This window comes from Lynx canadensis, chromosome D4 (genome assembly GCF_007474595.2).
Source record: "Lynx canadensis isolate LIC74 chromosome D4, mLynCan4.pri.v2, whole genome shotgun sequence".
NCBI classification, from domain to species: Eukaryota; Metazoa; Chordata; class Mammalia; order Carnivora; family Felidae; genus Lynx; species Lynx canadensis.
Window position 1 is genome coordinate 18546036 of NC_044315.2, and position 17852 is coordinate 18563887.

Sequence of the window (17852 nt, forward strand, 5' to 3'; positions counted from 1 at the left end):
CCTCTGGTCCTGCCCTGGGGCAGCTCACCAAAAGTCGGAAGTTAAAAACGGGGGACCTGCTGTCACCAAGGCTGGACGGCAAGGAGAAATCTCCCAAGCAGTTTGGGCCGACAGCTTTCTGCCTTCGGGCTTAGGCACGGAAAAGAAGACATTAAAAACCCAGTGAGACACCGTCCCTAATTGCTGTTTTCTCCTCAAATGGTAGAACTGGAAGGACCCGTGAAACTTCCAACTTGAGACATTTCATTTCACAAATAATGAAATTGAGGCTCAGAGACAGGAAGAAGGTATATTTTTCCCCCTAAACTCTGCTTTTCCTCCCAAAAGGCAAAGGCAGCCAAAACCAGACTATAACTTCCCTGCAGTCATTTGGGATTCGCCTACGGGTGTGCGGGTGAGTGCTGAGCAGGAACCAGCTTCTTGGGCCCCTGCAGGCACCGGGGCCTCCCCGCTGCGGCTCACCCAGCTTTCTCTCACAGGTCACACCAGGGCCCTGTGGACTGATCACTTTGACTTCCTATTTAATCCTAATTATCTCGCTTCCCCTCAACGTACTAAGAATACCAAAGATCGCGCAGTCAGGACTCACTCTGGTGATGGGACGTGTGAGCTCTCAACTTCTGGCCCCAACTCAGACGTCACCACCCCAGAAGAATGCCTCACTCTGTCCCATCCACCTGCTCCTAAGAAGCGCGGTGGGGCCTCAATCCACCCAGCTCTATCTATCTATCCTAATGTCCTCGTTACAGTCTCTCTCTCCCTCCAGACCGCGGTCTTGGAACGCGAAGAGCCGTCTCCTGCGTCCCTGTACCTGACGCCGATCACCGGGCCTCACATGCGGTTCGTGAGCAAGGAAATTGTGATGAAGCTGGCATCTGACGAAAATGCCCCTGGCTCTCCTCCTCATTAGCTTTTCCCTCCAACCCTCTGGGCATTGGGATTTCTTGCAGAGAAGAGACCTTGAGGCCACGGTGCCCTGAACTTGGCCCAGAGAATGGCCAGTCCAGGAGAAAGGTAGGGTAAGGAACAAGAAGTTCAGAGCAGGTAGGTGGGAAGGGGAGAATGAAAGGGCGGGGACAGAAGGGGGATGCAGGAGAGGAGAGAGGAAGCTGAGTCCTGTCCCCCCATTGCCAGGCGTCGCGACGCTGGTGGGGTGCAGCAGCGGAGACCGCACCGGGCGCTGCACCCCTCCCCGCGAACAGCCTGCGCTCCCTGCCCCTCCCGGCGGGCGGTGAACGCTGCGGGTGGGGGAGCCGGAACAGAGGCGGAGGAGGGGGCGGGGGCGCGGCGCCTTCGTGCCCCTTCTTCAGCGAGAGACGCGGCGGCGGCAGAGTCCCTCAGCCTCGGTCATGTGATAGTCTCGAAGCGCGAGCCGCGGGGGTCTCCGGCGTCTCGGGGACCATTACAAAACGCAGCCAGGAGAGCGCGTCGCTGCCACAGCCGCCGCCGCCTCCTCTCCAGCTCGAGACTGGCCCGGGAGAGCGGCGGCAGCTGCGGCGCGGACGGCTGGGCGGACCGAGGCCGGCCTCGCATCCTCCGGGCCTTCGCAGCCGCCCCCTCGGGCCCGCAGCGCGCGCCCCGCGTCCAGCGCCCCCGCCCCGCCGCGGAGCCCGGCCGCGCGGCTGCTGCAGAGACCAAACTTTCCCGCCCCCACCCCGCCCCCAGCGACCACCTACAGCTCTCTCCCCCGCTCCGCCGCGAGCCGCCGGAGAACCGGGAGCCGCGGGCTGCCCAGAGCCGAGCTTCCTTCTCCTTACCTCGCCTCTCCCCTCCAGGAAAACCGCAACTCCGGGGCGGGCTGGCTAGGTGCCCGGCCGGGGGGCAGCCTCCGGGCGCTGGGAGTCTCGCCGCCCCGGCCTCCGGGAGCACGAGCGCCAACTCGGATTTAAAGGGCCAGAGTCCCGCCCGTCCCGTCCTTCCTCCCAGCCCGCTGGGCCCGGGCTTCCCTCGGACCGAGAAAAAAAGCCAAGAGGAGGCCGGAAGGGCACCCTGCCCTGCCCACGCCTCCGCCGCCGGCTCCGGCGCTCGGCCTCTGACCACCTGGGGGGAGGCGCCGAGAGAGTGTGGCCGGGGAGCTGGCGCGCCCCGCCCGCCACTCTGCGCGCGGGTCGGCCACCGTCCGGCCAGAAGTTGGCGAGCGGCGGAGAGCTGAGCGGGCCCAGGAGGGCAGGCGCGGAGCCCCCCCAAGCAGCTGGCAGAAGGCAGGAGAGAGACGGCGAGAGGGTCTGGGGGCAGAGAGGGCGGGGTGGCGAGGCTGGGCGGGCCGAGCGGGGGTTAGTGGAGACCGCCAGGCCCCCGCTACCGGGTGCCGAGCCACACTGCCGTCCAGCGGGGGCCGGAGGGCGGTAGAGGCGCCGGGGGCGATGCCGCGGCCGGGGAAGAGCTCGTACAGCGACCAAAAGCCGCCCTACTCGTACATCTCGCTGACCGCCATGGCCATCCAGCACTCCGCCGAGAAGATGCTGCCGCTGAGCGACATCTACAAGTTCATCATGGAGCGCTTCCCCTACTACCGCGAGCACACGCAGCGTTGGCAGAACAGCCTGCGCCACAACCTCTCCTTCAACGACTGCTTCATCAAGATCCCGCGGCGGCCGGACCAGCCCGGCAAGGGCAGCTTCTGGGCGCTGCATCCCGACTGCGGCGACATGTTCGAGAACGGCAGCTTCCTGCGGCGCCGAAAGCGCTTCAAGGTGCTGCGCGCCGAACACACTCACCTGCACGCGGGAAGCACCAAGGGCGCGCCGGGCGCCGGGCCCGGAGGGCACCTTCACCCGCACCACCCGCACCACCACCACCACCACCACCACCACCACGCGGCCGCGCACCACCACCATCACCACCACCCGCCCCAGCCGCCGCCCCCGCCGCCGCCGCACATGGTGCATTACTTCCATCAGCAGCCGCCTCCAGCCCCGCAGCCGCCGCCGCACCTCTCGTCGCAGCCCGCGCAGCAGCCGCCCCAGCAGTCGCAGCCCCAGCCACCGTCCCACCCGGGCAAGATGCAGGAGGCGGCGGCGGTGGCGGCGGCCGCGGCGGCCGCGGCGGCCGCGGCGGTGGGGAGCGTGGGGCGCCTGTCGCAGTTCCCGCCCTACGGGTTGGGCTCCGCCGCCGCGGCCGCCGCGGCCGCGGCCGCGTCCACGTCGGGCTTCAAGCACCCGTTCGCCATCGAGAACATCATCAGCCGGGACTACAAGGGCGTGCTGCAGGCCGGCGGGCTGCCCTTGGCGTCGGTCATGCACCACCTGGGTTACCCCGTGCCAGGTCAGCTCGGCAACGTCGTCAGCTCCGTGTGGCCGCACGTGGGCGTCATGGATTCGGTGGCCGCGGCCGCCGCCGCCGCCGCCGCCGCGGGGGTCCCCGTGGGCCCGGAGTACGGGGCCTTCGGGGTGCCGGTCAAGGCCCTGTGCCATTCGGCAAGCCAGAGCCTGCCTGCCGTGCCGGTGCCCATCAAGCCCACCCCCTCGCTGCCGCCGGTGGCCGCGCTGCCTCCGACGCTCACTGTCCCCGCGGCCGCGCAGCAGCCGCCGGCGCCGTCCACCGTGTGCCCTGCGGCTGCGGCCTCTCCCGCCGCCTCCCTGCTGGAGCCCACCGCCCCGACTGCGGCAGAGAGCAAGGGCAGCTCCCTGCACTCGGTGCTGGTGCACTCCTAGGGGACCTGGCGGGCGGGGGAGGCGAAAGCGTGCAGGGACTCCGGGTCCTGGGCTGCCCGGGAGGGAGAGGGCGCCCTGAGGCTGGGCAGAGCTGGGGAGCCTGAGCCTTTGCGGCAAAGGAAGGTCTTCGAACGGACAAACCCGAAAGTGGATTCTCCAGTGGTTGAATAAATATAACACTTATGGTGTCTGTGTTTATACTATGTTGTACAATCAGATTAATGAAAGCCAATTTTCAGGTAAGAGTTTTCTATTGTGATTAATATTGGAAGTTAATAAGTTATGGGGGGAGGGAGCGAAGGAATTTGGGGAAGCTTCAGTCGCTGGCAAATTGGAAATGGATTTAGACCCCTATTCCTGGGAGAAGCTGGTGGAGTTCAACCTCCCCGGGAGAAATCCAACAGAGAATGACGCTTAATACAGACCTCAGCCACCAAGTTTCTCACCCCGGGCAGCGGCCTTTCCTGAACATCCAAGACAAAACTGCTATTCGCTAAGGAAATCTCGTTTTATTTAAGAAGGATAAGAGAGAGCGTTTTCATATCGTTATCTTCCTGGTCAGTTAAATGGGCGAGGACACAGTGTCGTGACTTAAGTCGCTTTGGGAAGGCAGCGGGAACTCCACGAAGGATCTTGGGAAACAGTTCAGTTTCTTGGCTCTGACCCGGGGTCGAGAAGGATAGAAGGAATGGCTAAAGCAATTAGTTTGCACAAAACAGAATGGCAGCGGCTTAAAGAGCAAAGCCTCAGATTCCAAAAGTAAAGTTCGGGGAAACACAACCAAAGAGAGACAATGAAGGCGGCTTTCTACCTGCAATTCGTTTGTGTATCAATCGGACGAGGCCGTTTAGGAGCCCCAAAATAATGTTAATTCCCACGATCCGTTCCCTTTGGGATTTTAAAGAAAAAACATCACTTGCACCGAGGGATTTTGTTCCTCTAAACATGAATGCAAGAATGCCCCATCACCCGACACAGTTGCTCTTAACGCTTCCAGGAGCGTCTCCTGGCGGTTTCCTTCCAGCCGCCGGAAGGACGCGAGAGGATGACCCAGTCCCTTTTGCGCTCTGCGATTTGGTATTCTGCGTGCTGATGGGGCGCGTCCGTCTTTTAGGCGAAATTCTTCAGTTTCAGTTCGCGAATGGAAAAGAAACTTGCCGCGCTGTCGTCCCTTCCCCCCTTTTTGAGCCCCAGGAATAGCACTTTACTCGCAACAAACTTTTGGGAACGAAGGGGGGCGGGTAGGGAGGAGGCAGCTGCCCTTGACCTCCGAGTCACCTTTGGCTTGCGTCCGCGCCGCGTTCGGGTTGTGACTTTGTGACAAGTTCCTGTCTGCCAGTGTTGTACGCGGTGTTTTCCATTAAAGCTTCTCTCTGGATCTGCCGCTGCGGGTGTGAAGGTGTTTCGCTTCTCAAGAGAGGAGGCGGCAGTTTGAGTGTCCACTGGGCGGTCAGGGGGCTTTACACACCCTCCCCCCTTCCCTTTATTTCTTAACTTCAAAGCTTCATAGGAGTGAGTTCACGGAGAGCCGCCAGCAAGGACATGTTTCCTCCACTGCTCCTTGTATCCGTTGGCGCAATTACCTCCTATTCGACCCATCCTGATCCTGGTTTCCGGAGCTCTAGCCCACCTCAGTGCTGGAGACCCGATTAGCAAAAACTTGCAACAGTGAATTGTTTGTTCCCTCTTGAGGTTCGTATCAATACACGGTCACCAACGCCCGACACCCTTTCCCTTTTCTGAGGGCCTCTCCGAGGGCGGGCCACGGCCTGGGACTCCGTACCCTTGGGTAGGCGCCCTTAAGTCTGGGGGGCCGACCCGGGGCTGGGAAGTCGGGTCACTCACTGCCACTGCCACCGCGGCCCACATAAACGAGGAGCGCGGGCCCAGCCACCGCGGCCTGGGAAGACCTGTTGCGCACCTGCTCCGGGCCGCGTCCTCCGCGAGCGGGGCCGCGGAGGCGACCGCAGCCTGGAGCCCGGAGCTGCCCAGCGCCAGGCCCGCTAGAGCCTGAGGCTCCGCAGTCCTCCAACCCCCGGAGGGAACTTGCGGGCGGAAGCGGCCGCAGAGCTGCGCGGGGAGCTGGCCAGGCGGCCCGGCCGGGTGAGGGCGACCCATCTGGGGCCGGGAAAGCCGCCGCAGGTCCTCTGCTCTCCAGCCTCGAACAGGGCTCCATCTGGAACCGACTTCCCTCTGCCCAGCCAGGCCCAACGGAAGCGTCCTCTAACCTTTCATCAGAAAAAGGGCCAACAAGACCTGCACAAAGTAATGACACCGGAGCCGGGGAGCGGGCGCGGGGGGTGGGGGCTGGGGTGGCTACATCTTCAAATAGGTATTTCCACACATCCCTTATGTATAACTTGCATCGATCGAAGCGTGCAGCTAGTTTTGGTCTGGGAAGCAGGCTTAGGTCACTGCCTCCTTGAGGGCTGAAACAATTCCAGTGTATCCCCTATCCTTTCAACTTGAGACTCTGGAAGGTTCTCTGCAGTTTTCCTCTACACTAGTCTGATGCTGTTGAAAGAAAAGAAGAGGGGACACTGACATGGGGGTCACAGATTTGGAAAGGCTTGGGAGTCTGGTTTCTTTGTTCTCCTCTGGGTGAGTTGGTGCCTAGACATCCTGGGTTTGGACCCTCTGGTTTGGATGAGTCAGTTGGCTCCAAGAAGGGGGACACTAGATCCCAAGGGTTTGTTCAAAAGAATACCGCTTCTTTCTTGTCCACCCGCCCCAAAAGTGTGCTTTTTAGCGGAGCCCAGGAAAGGGCACTTCCAGGAAAGGACTGTGACCCAAATTGTCCTTTAGCACCCAGAGAGCTGGCTAAGCGACAGCCCCTCCCGAGAAGAAAGGAGCCTGTGGGCCACAGTGAAAGGAATGGATGAATAATTGATCCTCATAGTTTTCCTGGACCCTCTTGGCACATTCCCTCCTACCTCTGGGTGGAAGACACTGTTTTGTTTTGCTTTTGCTAGAAGCAAAGAGAGAAAGGAGAAGGGAAGGCAAAGTGAACTTACAGATGAGTCAACTCAAGTTTTTATCCAGGAGGAGATCCAGGAACCCAAAGGAAGCAATGCAGGGCATTGAGAGTGGAGAACATGGGAATTAAATTCATGTAAATAAAAAATTTACATGGAGGGGTGTCTGCCAAAATTCTGATCACAAGGGAGATCCCAGCTAAAGCCCTGGATACCAATACTATCCTGAAGACCCCTCTTAACTAAGATGGGGTCTACAGTCTAACTGTAACTAGCTTGTGTGGGGCTTTATCCCTTTAAGCAACCACCACCCCATTCCCATGCCAGGAACCTGGCAAGATTAATCTGGGCAGATCTGTGAGATACCAGGACTGGGAAGACCCCAGCCCTGAAGCTGACTGCTCATCACCAGAATCAGATTTTCATACCTATGTGCCAAAAAAAAAAAAAAAAAAAAAAAAAATCTATTCAAAGACATTGGAACCTGATTCAGTGTTTATTTTAAACATGTGTATGGGGTCAAGCTATTAAAAAAAAGTATTGTCCTGGTGATACTCAAAGTGTATAGAGAACTATTAAAGCTAATTATAAATTGATAGTGATATTCTGGTAACCCTCTCCACTGAGTACATGATTGCACCTGATCTCACAGTATTCTCTCTCTAGCAACAGGTCGGGATAGAGGGAAAGTAAATTCTAGGTAGAAATGAGAGGCAAGCAGAGACACTTAAAAATTTATGACCATTTCAGTTCATGCATTCAATAAAATCACTCCCAGTATGCTAAGTCCTAGGGGAGAGAAAGTGAACTTGCATTCTTGGTTTCCAGGATGATAGAAAAGAATGTGTTTGTTTAGCCTGTGTCCCACTTACCTGAATGCATGGCACCCTAAGCAAGATGGGAAGAAGCAATGAGAGAAGAGAAAGATTTCGGTGTAGATACCTTTGCAATATAGGTGGGAGGAAAACAACTTGGAATCATCCATTTGATTATATTTGCTCGGGAAGCTGAGGCAAGAGCTAAGGGCCCAGGGAGGACAAGCCTGTTTTAGCTGCAGTCTTGAGAACAGGCTCTCTTGCAGAGGCCAGGATGGGCACAGTTGGCATCTGGCACTTAGGAAGCCTGTCAGTCAGGCTGGCTTGTGGTCAATTATCTCCTTAAGTAGACTGGCATTAGTCCAGCCAGGAAGGAGGGCTGGTAGCGTCCAGAGGAATCAGAGCCAGTTATCTGGCAGTGGTACTGCTGAGCCCCAAGCATCTTTGCACTGGGGGGGTTGGGAGGTGATCAACACATCTCCTCCTGGGACTCAAAGGTGACATTTGCCTGCTTGGCCCTGGTACAGAAAGACTCCAGAAGAGTATGGACACAGCATGCCTTAGGAGAAGAAACAGTGATTCTCAAAGCCACCAGGTTTCTTTAAATGCCATACACGGACAATTTCGCCATTTCTGATATGCATAAAATCATAGAGAGATCCTGGTAAACTGTAGTGGGATTTGGTTCCTCCACTGGATAAGGATTCTCATTGTTCATGGTACCTGACTATGAAATGGGCAGAAAGGGTAGTTTGGGGGCATATTCAGGCTTGGATGATGTGGCAAGTGTTTGAAGTGCTAGTCGTGTTAATGGGACCGGGTGCCTATGATTGGGGGGGGGAGGGGGAGGGGGGGTGCGGGGGGGGGTTGGTATTGGAAATGGGAGAGTAAAGAAACAGTTTCAAAAGCCAGTGATAACCTCTCTGTAGTTAAAAAGGCAAAGTGAGGATTCAAGTGGAGGTGGGAAGTCCTTGAATTCCAAAGAGCAAAACGGTTTCTTCAAGTCCAACATTTTCATTTTGCTCATTGAAAATATTTTCATTAACTTTATCTGTCAAAGCTGAAATGCTACCTTATACCCTTTGGGGGAGATTGAAGAGATCTGCTTGGGATTTCAATTCAGTCTTAAACCATTGTTTAAATGGTATGAGTTTGGCAAAACTCCAGATGTACTCTGTCCCAAGCACTTTTCCCCCTTAACTATCCCCCGTGTATTTTAAGGAAAATTTAAGCCATATGTTGCTCTTTCCCCCTTGCATCCAAATGTAGCTTTATTGAATTTTAGCATGGTCCATGAAATTCAAATTCTGAGCCTTAAACTATAATATATTCATATGATCTACAACACAGTCACATGATATGCACATATATCATTAAGCAGAAAATAAAGCTTCTGCGAACTATAGTTGTATTATCATAGTAACATTTCTTTAGACTGAAGAACCCTGCAGAGAATGCCTTATTAAAAAAGGATTTTATGAAATTATCAAAAAATTTCAGAAAAGCTAAACCGGTGATGCATGAAAATATTTTTAATAGACTACTGCTAAGAAGACGTTTGGATTATGCCTAGTTTGATACAAATAGTTCTTTCCTGCCACAAAGAACAGGTCTTTTGTGTGCAAGAGACACCCAAGCTTTGCTTGTAAGTCACAGATCTCAATATTGTGGCATCATTTAAAAACTGCATTGAAATAAGCTTTCCCATCTGAGTGACCTCCAGCCCCTGTCAGCACCTTCACAGACAGCGTGTTTTTACTATTACCGTGGATGAACACTTAGTAAGAAAGGAGCTGGAGAGCTGGAGTCCAGGCCCAGCTGAACTAGATTCATTCCAGAAAGGATCCACAACCCTGAAACACACAGATGAAAAAAGGGGGGGAGGGAAAGGGGTTGGGGGAGGGAGAGAGGAAGGAAGTGAGGAAAGAAGCAGAGAGAGAGGCAGATGTAACCATCTAATACTGACAAACCAAATATATATATACATATTTATATTTATATATACACACACAGTTTTCTGACCTAATACTGCATTAGTTTTCTCTCAGGAAACTATAATCAATTCTTTCAATGTATGCACCTATAACACTACTTACCTGAAGTGATCTTGGCTTAAAAACAATATTCGTCTTCTCTTAAAAATGTTGCCCAGCTAGAGAGGACAGGGAATTAAACAACTAAGTGGCAGCCTCATTTATTGACTAAAAAGACGAGGCTTTAGTCTAAGAATTTATCCCAGGTGAGAATTCTGTGACATGAATTTTGTCATAAGTTTTGCAACTTATTTTATAGGTATGTAACCTGTATCCCCAGAGGGAAAGGTTTAAACAAATTATGCTATTTATATATTATGCAATATCATGCAGCCACCACAAATAATGCTTATGAAATTTTACTCATATAGACAATGTTTATGCACCAAATATTAACAGTGCGACCTTCAGATGGGTGAAATCGTAAGTCATCTTATTTTCTTGTTTTCCACATGTTCTAGGTGGTTTTGAATTGTCTACATACACTGATCATGTTTTCCTTTTATATATTTTTTTCCATTTTTTAAGTGTATTTATTCTTGAGAGAGGGAGAGATTGAGAATGTGCACACAGGGGAGGGTGGGGGGGTGGGGTAGGCAGAGAGAGAAGGAGAGACAGAGAATCCCAAGCAGGCTCAGCACTGTCAGCGCAGAGCCCAACGCGGGGTTCAATCTCAAAAACCGAGAGATCATGACCTGAGCCGAAATCAAGAGTCAGACGCTTAATGATGAGCCACCCAGGTGCTCCTGGTCATGTTTTACTCTTATAACCAGGGGAAAGATTACTTAAAGATCTATCCAGCCAGTGCAACTACAATTTCAACAAAATTTAAATTATTATTTTTTAATGTAGCACCCTAAATATGGGGGAGGGGTGATGAACGGACTGATTAAAATGGATTTTAAATTTTTTTTTTCAACGTTTATTTATTTTTGGGACAGAGAGAGACAGAGCATGAACGGGCGAGGGGCAGAGAGAGAGGGAGACACAGAATCGGAAACAGGCTCCAGGCTCTGAGCCATCAGCCCAGAGCCCGACGCGGGGCTCGAACTCACGGACCGCGAGATCGTGACCTGGCTGAAGTCGGACGCTTAACCGACTGCGCCACCCAGGCGCCCCTAAAATGGATTTTAAAGACAAAGAGTGGCAGAGAAGATGGAACCACACACCTTGCTGTCTTCCTGCTGTGCCTTTGACAAGACTTCTCACTGCAGACCCCTCTGGTGGGAGGCTGTCACTTTAAGTTTTGACCCTCCGAGAGTTTTGTGAGAATTGCTGTCCCATAAAGCTAGAATAGGAAAGTGTGAAAGGGTTGAAATTACAAAGAGGGCTTGCTAAAGAATATATCTCACTTTCTCTTTTAATAATCTGTACACACCCATCATGGGGCTCAAACTCAAAACCCCAAGATCAAGAGTCAAATGCTCTTCTGACTGAGCCAACCAGCCACCCCAAATCTCACGTTCCCGTGTTGCCTTTCCTATCAGCGTCCTCTGTTTTCATCTTTCGCGTTGCATGAAATTTTGTGGTAGCCTCAAACTCTTTTTGATACTAGGCAGATAGGGAGGGAGGCAAACCATAAGAGGTTCTTAAGGACCGAGAACAAACTAAGGGTAGATGGAGGGTGGGGGAGAGGGGAAAGTGGGTGATGGGCAGGGAGGAGGGCACTTGCTGGGATGAGCCCTGGGTGTTGTATGAAAACCAATTTGACAATAAATTATATTTAAAAAGAAACTAGGCAGATAATGAATGCTAAGTAAATACATTCTGCTAGCTTAGGTATTTCCTCCCAAATGAAAAATAAGATACAGTTTTCCAGAACAGTAATGTAATTTTCCTTTTTCCTAGTTGGCAAATTTTTGTGTCGTGCCAGTGTTTTCAAGAGGAACGCTTTAGATACTATTAGTGCTAGTCCAAGTAAAACTGCATTGTCTTCCCTGTTTACACTGAAATCGTTTCTTTTCAAAAAAAAAAAAAAATGCAAAAGTCTGGGTTGCCTGGATGGCTCAGTCAGTAGAGCATCTTGATCTTGGGGTGGTGAGTTCGAGCCCCATGTTGGGCATAAAGATTAAATTTTTTTTAATGAAAAATACAAGTCTGTAACCATCCAGAATATGCACGTTTTCAGAAGATTAAACAGGCCTCAACTGTTAGGCCAGAAGCCTGATTACCTCCAAAAATAGCCACAGATCATTGAGATTTAGGTTTTTTTTTTTTTAAATAAGTTACACCGGAGAACTAAAACTGTTAAAATTACGAGACTGGGTTTTTAACCCAAGAGAGTTAGAGAACCAAAGTATAATCAAATATATCTTGCTTTACCAGCTTAGAGGACAAAATAACATCCTATGTCTTCGATATACAAAACTGTTTAACTTTCACCCCAGTTATTACTGAAAAACATCTTCTTTCTCCCCTGCCAGGGGATCCCAAGCTGACTCAGGCCTGGTTACTCCCACCTGACAAAGAAAAATCTGTAAAGTCAAATCAACCCGCTAACGCTGCTTCTCAAACTTGAGGCGCATGTGAGTCACCTGGGCCCCCCTCCGCTGGGCCCCACCTCCAAAGATTCTGATTCAGCAGGTGTGAAGCGGAGCCTGAGATTATACATTTCTAATGAGCTACCAGGTGGTAATGATTTTGCTGGGCCCCAGATCACACCCTTGAGAAGTTCCGTGCTAACAGAGATTTGTTTTGTTTTCCATCAGTTGACCTCAGTTACAACCATCTCAGTCCATCAGAGATACCCAAATAACTTTGAACATCACAGAAAAGGCATGAGTTGAGATCTCTTTTTTCTCTCAAAAACTCCCTGGTGTCTATCAGATCTACCCATCGCTTTCCCAGATGTCTGAGTATTTTCTACTAACGCTCGAGGGAAGGGGGCCTGTTGATTTCAGCGGGAGTCATGATCCCACAGTCGTGGGATGCAGCGCGGAGATTGCTTGAGATTCTCTCTCTTTCTCTCTGTCTGCCCTTCTCCCCCATTTGGGTGCGTGCTTGCTCTCTCAAATAAAAAAAAAAAAATAATAACGCACAAGGGAAACAGAAAAACTCCAGAGTTCGAGCCTCCCTGCTGTAAGTCACATAAAGACAGAATAGTCAGATTGGAAAGCAGCAATCTTCTTACTTCGTCAGAGGCAGCTGAGGCAGCAGCTACTCGAAAAGCAAGTTAGTAAACACCGGAGCTAGAAGTCAGGGGTCTTCTTTCTATTCTCCCCTTTACATCATAAGTCAACCCCTTCACAAAGGCATTTTACCCGATGGGTTTAAGGAACTGTTACTTCACTTCCTTAATGTGGTGCAATTATGTTCGCAGACCATGCTTTCCCATGATGCTTCATGCGTCATAGGTATTTTTTTTTAAGTTTGTTTATTTTGAGAGAGAGAGAGCATGTGAGCATGAGCGAGAGAGGGACAGAAAGAGAGGGGGGAGAGAGAATCCCAAGCAGGCTCTGCACTGTCAGCATGGAGCCCAAAGCAGGGCTCAAACTCACGAACCGTACGATCATGACCTGAGCAGAAACCAAGAGTTGGAGACTCAACTGACTGAGCCACCCAGGCGCCCCCTGAGGTATTTTTATGCCCACTGTTTTATATAGGGGAGATAGGCTTTATTCTGAATTTTATTCTGATAGCTTTTTAAAAATGTTTTTATGTTTATTTTTTAAGAGAGAGAGAGAGAGAGAATGGGGGAGGGGTACAGAGAGAGGGAGACACAGAATCCAAATCAGGCTCCAGGCTCTGAGCTGTCAGCACAGACCCAGATGTGGGGCTCGGGCCCCCAAACTGTGAGTTCATGACCTGAGCCGAAGTCGGACGCTTAACCTACTGAGCCACCCAGGTGCCCCTGTTCCGATAGGTTTTATACGTATGCAGGCTTAGATCTACACCTTGCAGAATGGAGTTCGTGAAGATGTTCAAATGATGCATGAATTTAGTGAACTCACACTGCCTAAAAATGGAGCCATTCAAGCCAAATACTTATAAAAATGCTTTGGTTCTCAGGACTGAGGCACTAAATAGCGTGCATTCTTTTTTGTTTTGTTTTTATTTATTTTGAAGGAGACAGAGCCCCAGCAGGGGAGGGGCAGAGAGAGAGGAGAGGGAGAATCCCAAGCAGGCTCCACATGTGAGCAGATGCCAATGTGGGGCTTGTACCCAAGAGCCCCGGAAACCACGACCTGAGCCTAAATCAAGAGGCTGACGCTCAATCGGCTGAGCCCCCCAGGTGCCCCAAGTGGTGTGCATTCTAACAAAACAACTGTTACCAGGACTTGAGCTAGGGTTCCCTCTGGTCCTAGAGAGTTCATGAAATTTTCCGCAGCCTCCTCGAATGTCCTGTGACAGATTCACACCCCTATTCTCTGGGGACTTTTAGTCAGTGGCTTTAGAATGTGTAGAAGGGAGACAGGCATTGTCGCTCTTAGTTGTGTCTAACTTAAAAGGCCAGCTCCCAGAGACCTGGTTTACTTTGAGGATCATCTCAGTGTAAAAGCACACTGCCCTTTTAGTTGCCAACACTCCAGGTGTCCCCGGCAAGGCACGAGAGCAAATACTAATGCCTTGAAGGTTTGCGCTTACCTTACTTCATTGAATTTAAATATTGATTATTTCTAAAAGTGTTTCTACTGTCTCTCTACCAGGAATTTCTCACTGGGTGTCTTTGCCATCCAGACTAGTCTTATGGTTTGCTTCGTTTTGACTCTGGGTCTTTTTGATCTCCCCCTCCTCTCTGGCTACTTACTTTGCCCTTCATTCTACTCCCACCACTCCCAATTCCCATTAACTTCTTAATGAGGGACCATTTGATTCTGTTTCTCTCTTTGTAGACTGTAATCATTGGGATTTCACCTTCGACCGTGGAAGTGGTCTATCAACTTCTTTTCCTACATGAAGACTGAGGAATTAAGATGTTAAGCTATTAAAATCACATTTTTTTTTTTTTTTTTTGGAGCTCCTGGGTGGCTCAGTCTGTTAAGCATCCGACTTTGGCTCAGGCCATGATCTCACGGTTCGTGAGTTCGAGCCCCACGTCAGGCTCTGTGCTGAAGGCTCAGTGCCTGGAGCCTGCTTTGGATTCTGTGTCTCCCTCTCTTTCTGCCCCTTCCCTGCTTGTGCTCTGTCTCTCAAAAATAAATAAACATTGAAAAAAAAATGTTAATCACATTTTTTAAATCTATCTGCACAACTTCATCCTACAAGCATTTATTCAATGTGGTAATGTAGGAACTATGCCAGGTGCTGACGGTAAGATATGTTCCCCACTGCACCAACTATTAACCTATTGTCTCTCATCTCCAAGCGTGCCCTTTCCAACTCCGTGATGCCGGAGCTGGGACTTTGCAAACCGCATTTCGGCTTTGCCCGCTGGTTATATACTGGGTCCTGGTAATATGGGGCTCTGGTGGCGGTTAGCAAGGGTGGAAAAAAGAAAAGGGATTTGCTCCTTTCTGCTTGTTCCTTCAGGGGTTCCCTTTCCGCTTGTGATTCCTGGAAGCATCATGCAGGCAAAACTTCTTCACCTGGCAGTGTCTTCCTATAGCAGCAACTGAACCCAGTTGGAAGTTTTCCCAGCCTTTGAAGAACCAACCTCATTTCCCACCCCATCTCAGAGACCCCAGCACCAGTTAGCAGGTGCTTTCTGGGTTCTGACCTTCAGCTTCATGGGGGATCACCTCGGAGTTTCTGAGTGTTAATAATTCCAACTTCTTCCCTTTGTACTCTCCAGCCTAGGGGCGGAAGCTGCTTTCTGCAGTTGCTACATCTGTGATAGTTTAGAATTCTCTGTCCCCGCCTTCAGCTGTTAACATCTTTACATCCAGTTAACTATTCGTTACATTAAATTCTCCTTGTGAAAAGAACTGGAATGCTTTCTGTCCCCTGACTGGATTTTGATGCATCTGCCCGCAAGGACCTGACAGTCTGAAGCAGAAGCTTGTCTCCCCTGACAAAGATATGTACAAAATAAGTGCAGGGTAGCTTGGAGGAGAATGTTCAGGTTCAAATTTATAATACGAAACAATATGCATAGGCATAGATTTGCTAGTATGTACCAACTAAGAAAAACAGGAAAAATGTATTCCTTTTAGAAGTGATAAAATACACTCTTTTAAAATAAATCTGTTGCCTGGGGCGCCTGGGTGGCTCAGTTGGTTGAGCGTCAGTCGGGCTTCCACTCAGGTCATGATCTCGCGGTTTGTGGGTTGGAGCCCCGCATTGGGTTCTGTGCCGACAGCTCAGAACCTGGAGCCTCTTTCGGATTCTGTGTCTCCCTCTCTCTCTGCCCCTCCCCCACTCGTGCTCCATCTCACTCTGTCTCAGAAATAAATAAACATTACAAAAAGTTTTAAATAAAACTGTTGGGGGCGCCCGGGTGGCTCAGTCGGTTAAGCGTCTGACTCTTGATTTCCGCTCAGGCCATGATCTCACGGTTCCTGAGTTCCAGCCCTGCGTTGGGCTCTGTGCTGACAGTGTAGAACCTGCTTGAGATTCTCTCTCTCCTTCTCTCTCTGCCCCTCCCTGCTCACTCTCTCTCTCAAAAATAAATAAACATTATAAATAAAACTGTTAACACATGTCCCGTATTTACAGTAACACAACCTTGTGTTCTCTCTGCAGGACTTCATAGCAATGCGGCTCTGAAAAGCAGCATCGGTTCGCAGGTAAGTTCTGAGATCTCAGTGTGCCAGACCCTGTCCAGGAGCTAATTCCCCAGGATGAGACTACTCTAGACTGCTCTGTTTGACCTTCACTAAGAGTCAAGGAAGAAAAATGACCCAGGGAAGGTAGGAGGCTAGAGAGCAAAAAATCCTGGGAAGGTAGGAAGCTAGAGAGCAAAGCAAATCAATTAAATATAAGGTCAAAACTAATTGAGTAGGTCAAAGGTATATAGAGTGTTTTTTGAAATTTCTGAATTTGACAGTTCTGCGTATAGATGTAACATGAGGATATTGACTTTTTAAACTAGTTACGATAATAAAAGTAAATCGTGAGTGGCCAAAGCCGGAGCTCTTCACTGGAGAGATACTGGCTGACCTGAAGCCCCGAAGAATGTCCCACAAACGATAGCAAGTTGGAACAAACACACCTCGGGGACTTCTGTATAGTTTTCTCATGAGAGCAGCAAAGATAAATTTCAAAATAGCAGTTTTGACAGAGTATCCAAGTGCTTTAGAAACCAAATAGCTCTTGAGGAGCTCAAGAGAAACTGCAGCATTGTGGGGTCCACACAAGATCAATTGGAAAACAAGTTGGCCCATTACTTACTTTTTGGCTGCCTTGATACGAATTTGTGTGGAAACTTTGAAAGTTTCTAAAGATATCTTTTTTATCGTCTTTTCTCTGCTGATATAATACTTGACTTATGGGAAGTTCTTAAAGATTCGTTGAAGAGGAAGAATAATTGAGTTAATACATCTCACCATCCCCGACGTAACAAATTCAAATGTGGAGACCCTCTGCCTAACTGCTCTAAACAACAACAACAACAACAACAAAACCTTAGATAACTAAATCCTAGTAAGCTTAAATGGCTAGGAGAGAGAGATTCAGCTACTTGGCCAAGGTCATTTAACTACTTTGTGAAGGAGCCAAGATTGGGTCTCAAGGCAGCCAAATTCACACCCTGCTCTCATCCAGTGTTCAACTGCTTTGAAAAGTCTCTGAAACTCTGTGTGTTTTGGTTTTCACATCTGTAAAACTGGACAAAGAATACCTACCTAATTAGGTTTAATTTAACCAATAAATAAAATCCAGTTTGTTGACAATCAGAATTGAAATTCCTATTTTCAAAAACCAATTGAGAAATGTTTCTTAGTAACTGGAGACAGATTGGGGGAAAAAAAAACCGCTCCTAAAAATTAGTATGATTTAATAAAGGAGGCCAGCTGAAAAGGGGAAATTGTTTTGGACAATATTTTTTTTAAAACACTAGATCCAGGCAATATTTCTTACAACTTTTCAAAGCCACGTGCTGATTTTAAAACCATATTTATAGAAACAATTTCCTGGCTTTAAAATTAATTTTGGTATTATATAGTATTTCCTTAAAAAGTAACTTTTCCTGGTTTCGAAAGTATTAGAAGCATATTAAAAGGAAAATTGTGAAATGATTTGAACATTACTTATGATGAAATTTTGAAATATATCATGGCAAGAAGGCAAATCTTGAAACTGACCGTAATTGAAAGTCCCCGTGAGAATGTGGATTCACCCAGGATGATGACCAACAAAGCGCCATATAAATCATAACTGCTCTCTGCACCCCAGACATATTTTTTTTTTTTTTTGGTCTATTTCTCTCAAGCTAGCTCTCAATTCCTTCTAATTTTTTTTTTCAACGTTTATTTATTTTTGGGACAGAGAGAGACAGAG

The 17852-nt window shown here is 49.7% G+C and overlaps 2 protein-coding genes across 2 annotated transcripts; both read left to right on the plus strand.

Moving 5' to 3' along the window:
- Positions 1 to 1087: 1087 nt before the first annotated feature.
- On the plus strand, positions 1088 to 2152 carry LOC115499062 (skin secretory protein xP2-like). The gene has a single exon (XM_030292801.1). The coding sequence runs from the start codon at positions 1088 to 1090 to the stop codon at positions 2150 to 2152; it is 1065 nt and encodes a 354-aa protein (XP_030148661.1).
- A 211-nt stretch (positions 2153 to 2363) lies between these two features.
- On the plus strand, positions 2364 to 3653 carry FOXB2 (forkhead box B2). Its single transcript, XM_030292910.1, has one exon. The coding sequence runs from the start codon at positions 2364 to 2366 to the stop codon at positions 3651 to 3653; it is 1290 nt and encodes a 429-aa protein (XP_030148770.1).
- Positions 3654 to 17852: the final 14199 nt, after the last annotated feature.

Excerpts from the sequence above, each read along its gene's own strand:
- LOC115499062 (XM_030292801.1), top strand. The coding sequence starts at position 1,088 with ATGCAGGAGAGGAGAGAGGAAGCTGAGTCCTGTCCCCCCATTGCCAGG.
- FOXB2 (XM_030292910.1), top strand. The coding sequence starts at position 2,364 with ATGCCGCGGCCGGGGAAGAGCTCGTACAGCGACCAAAAGCCGCCCTAC.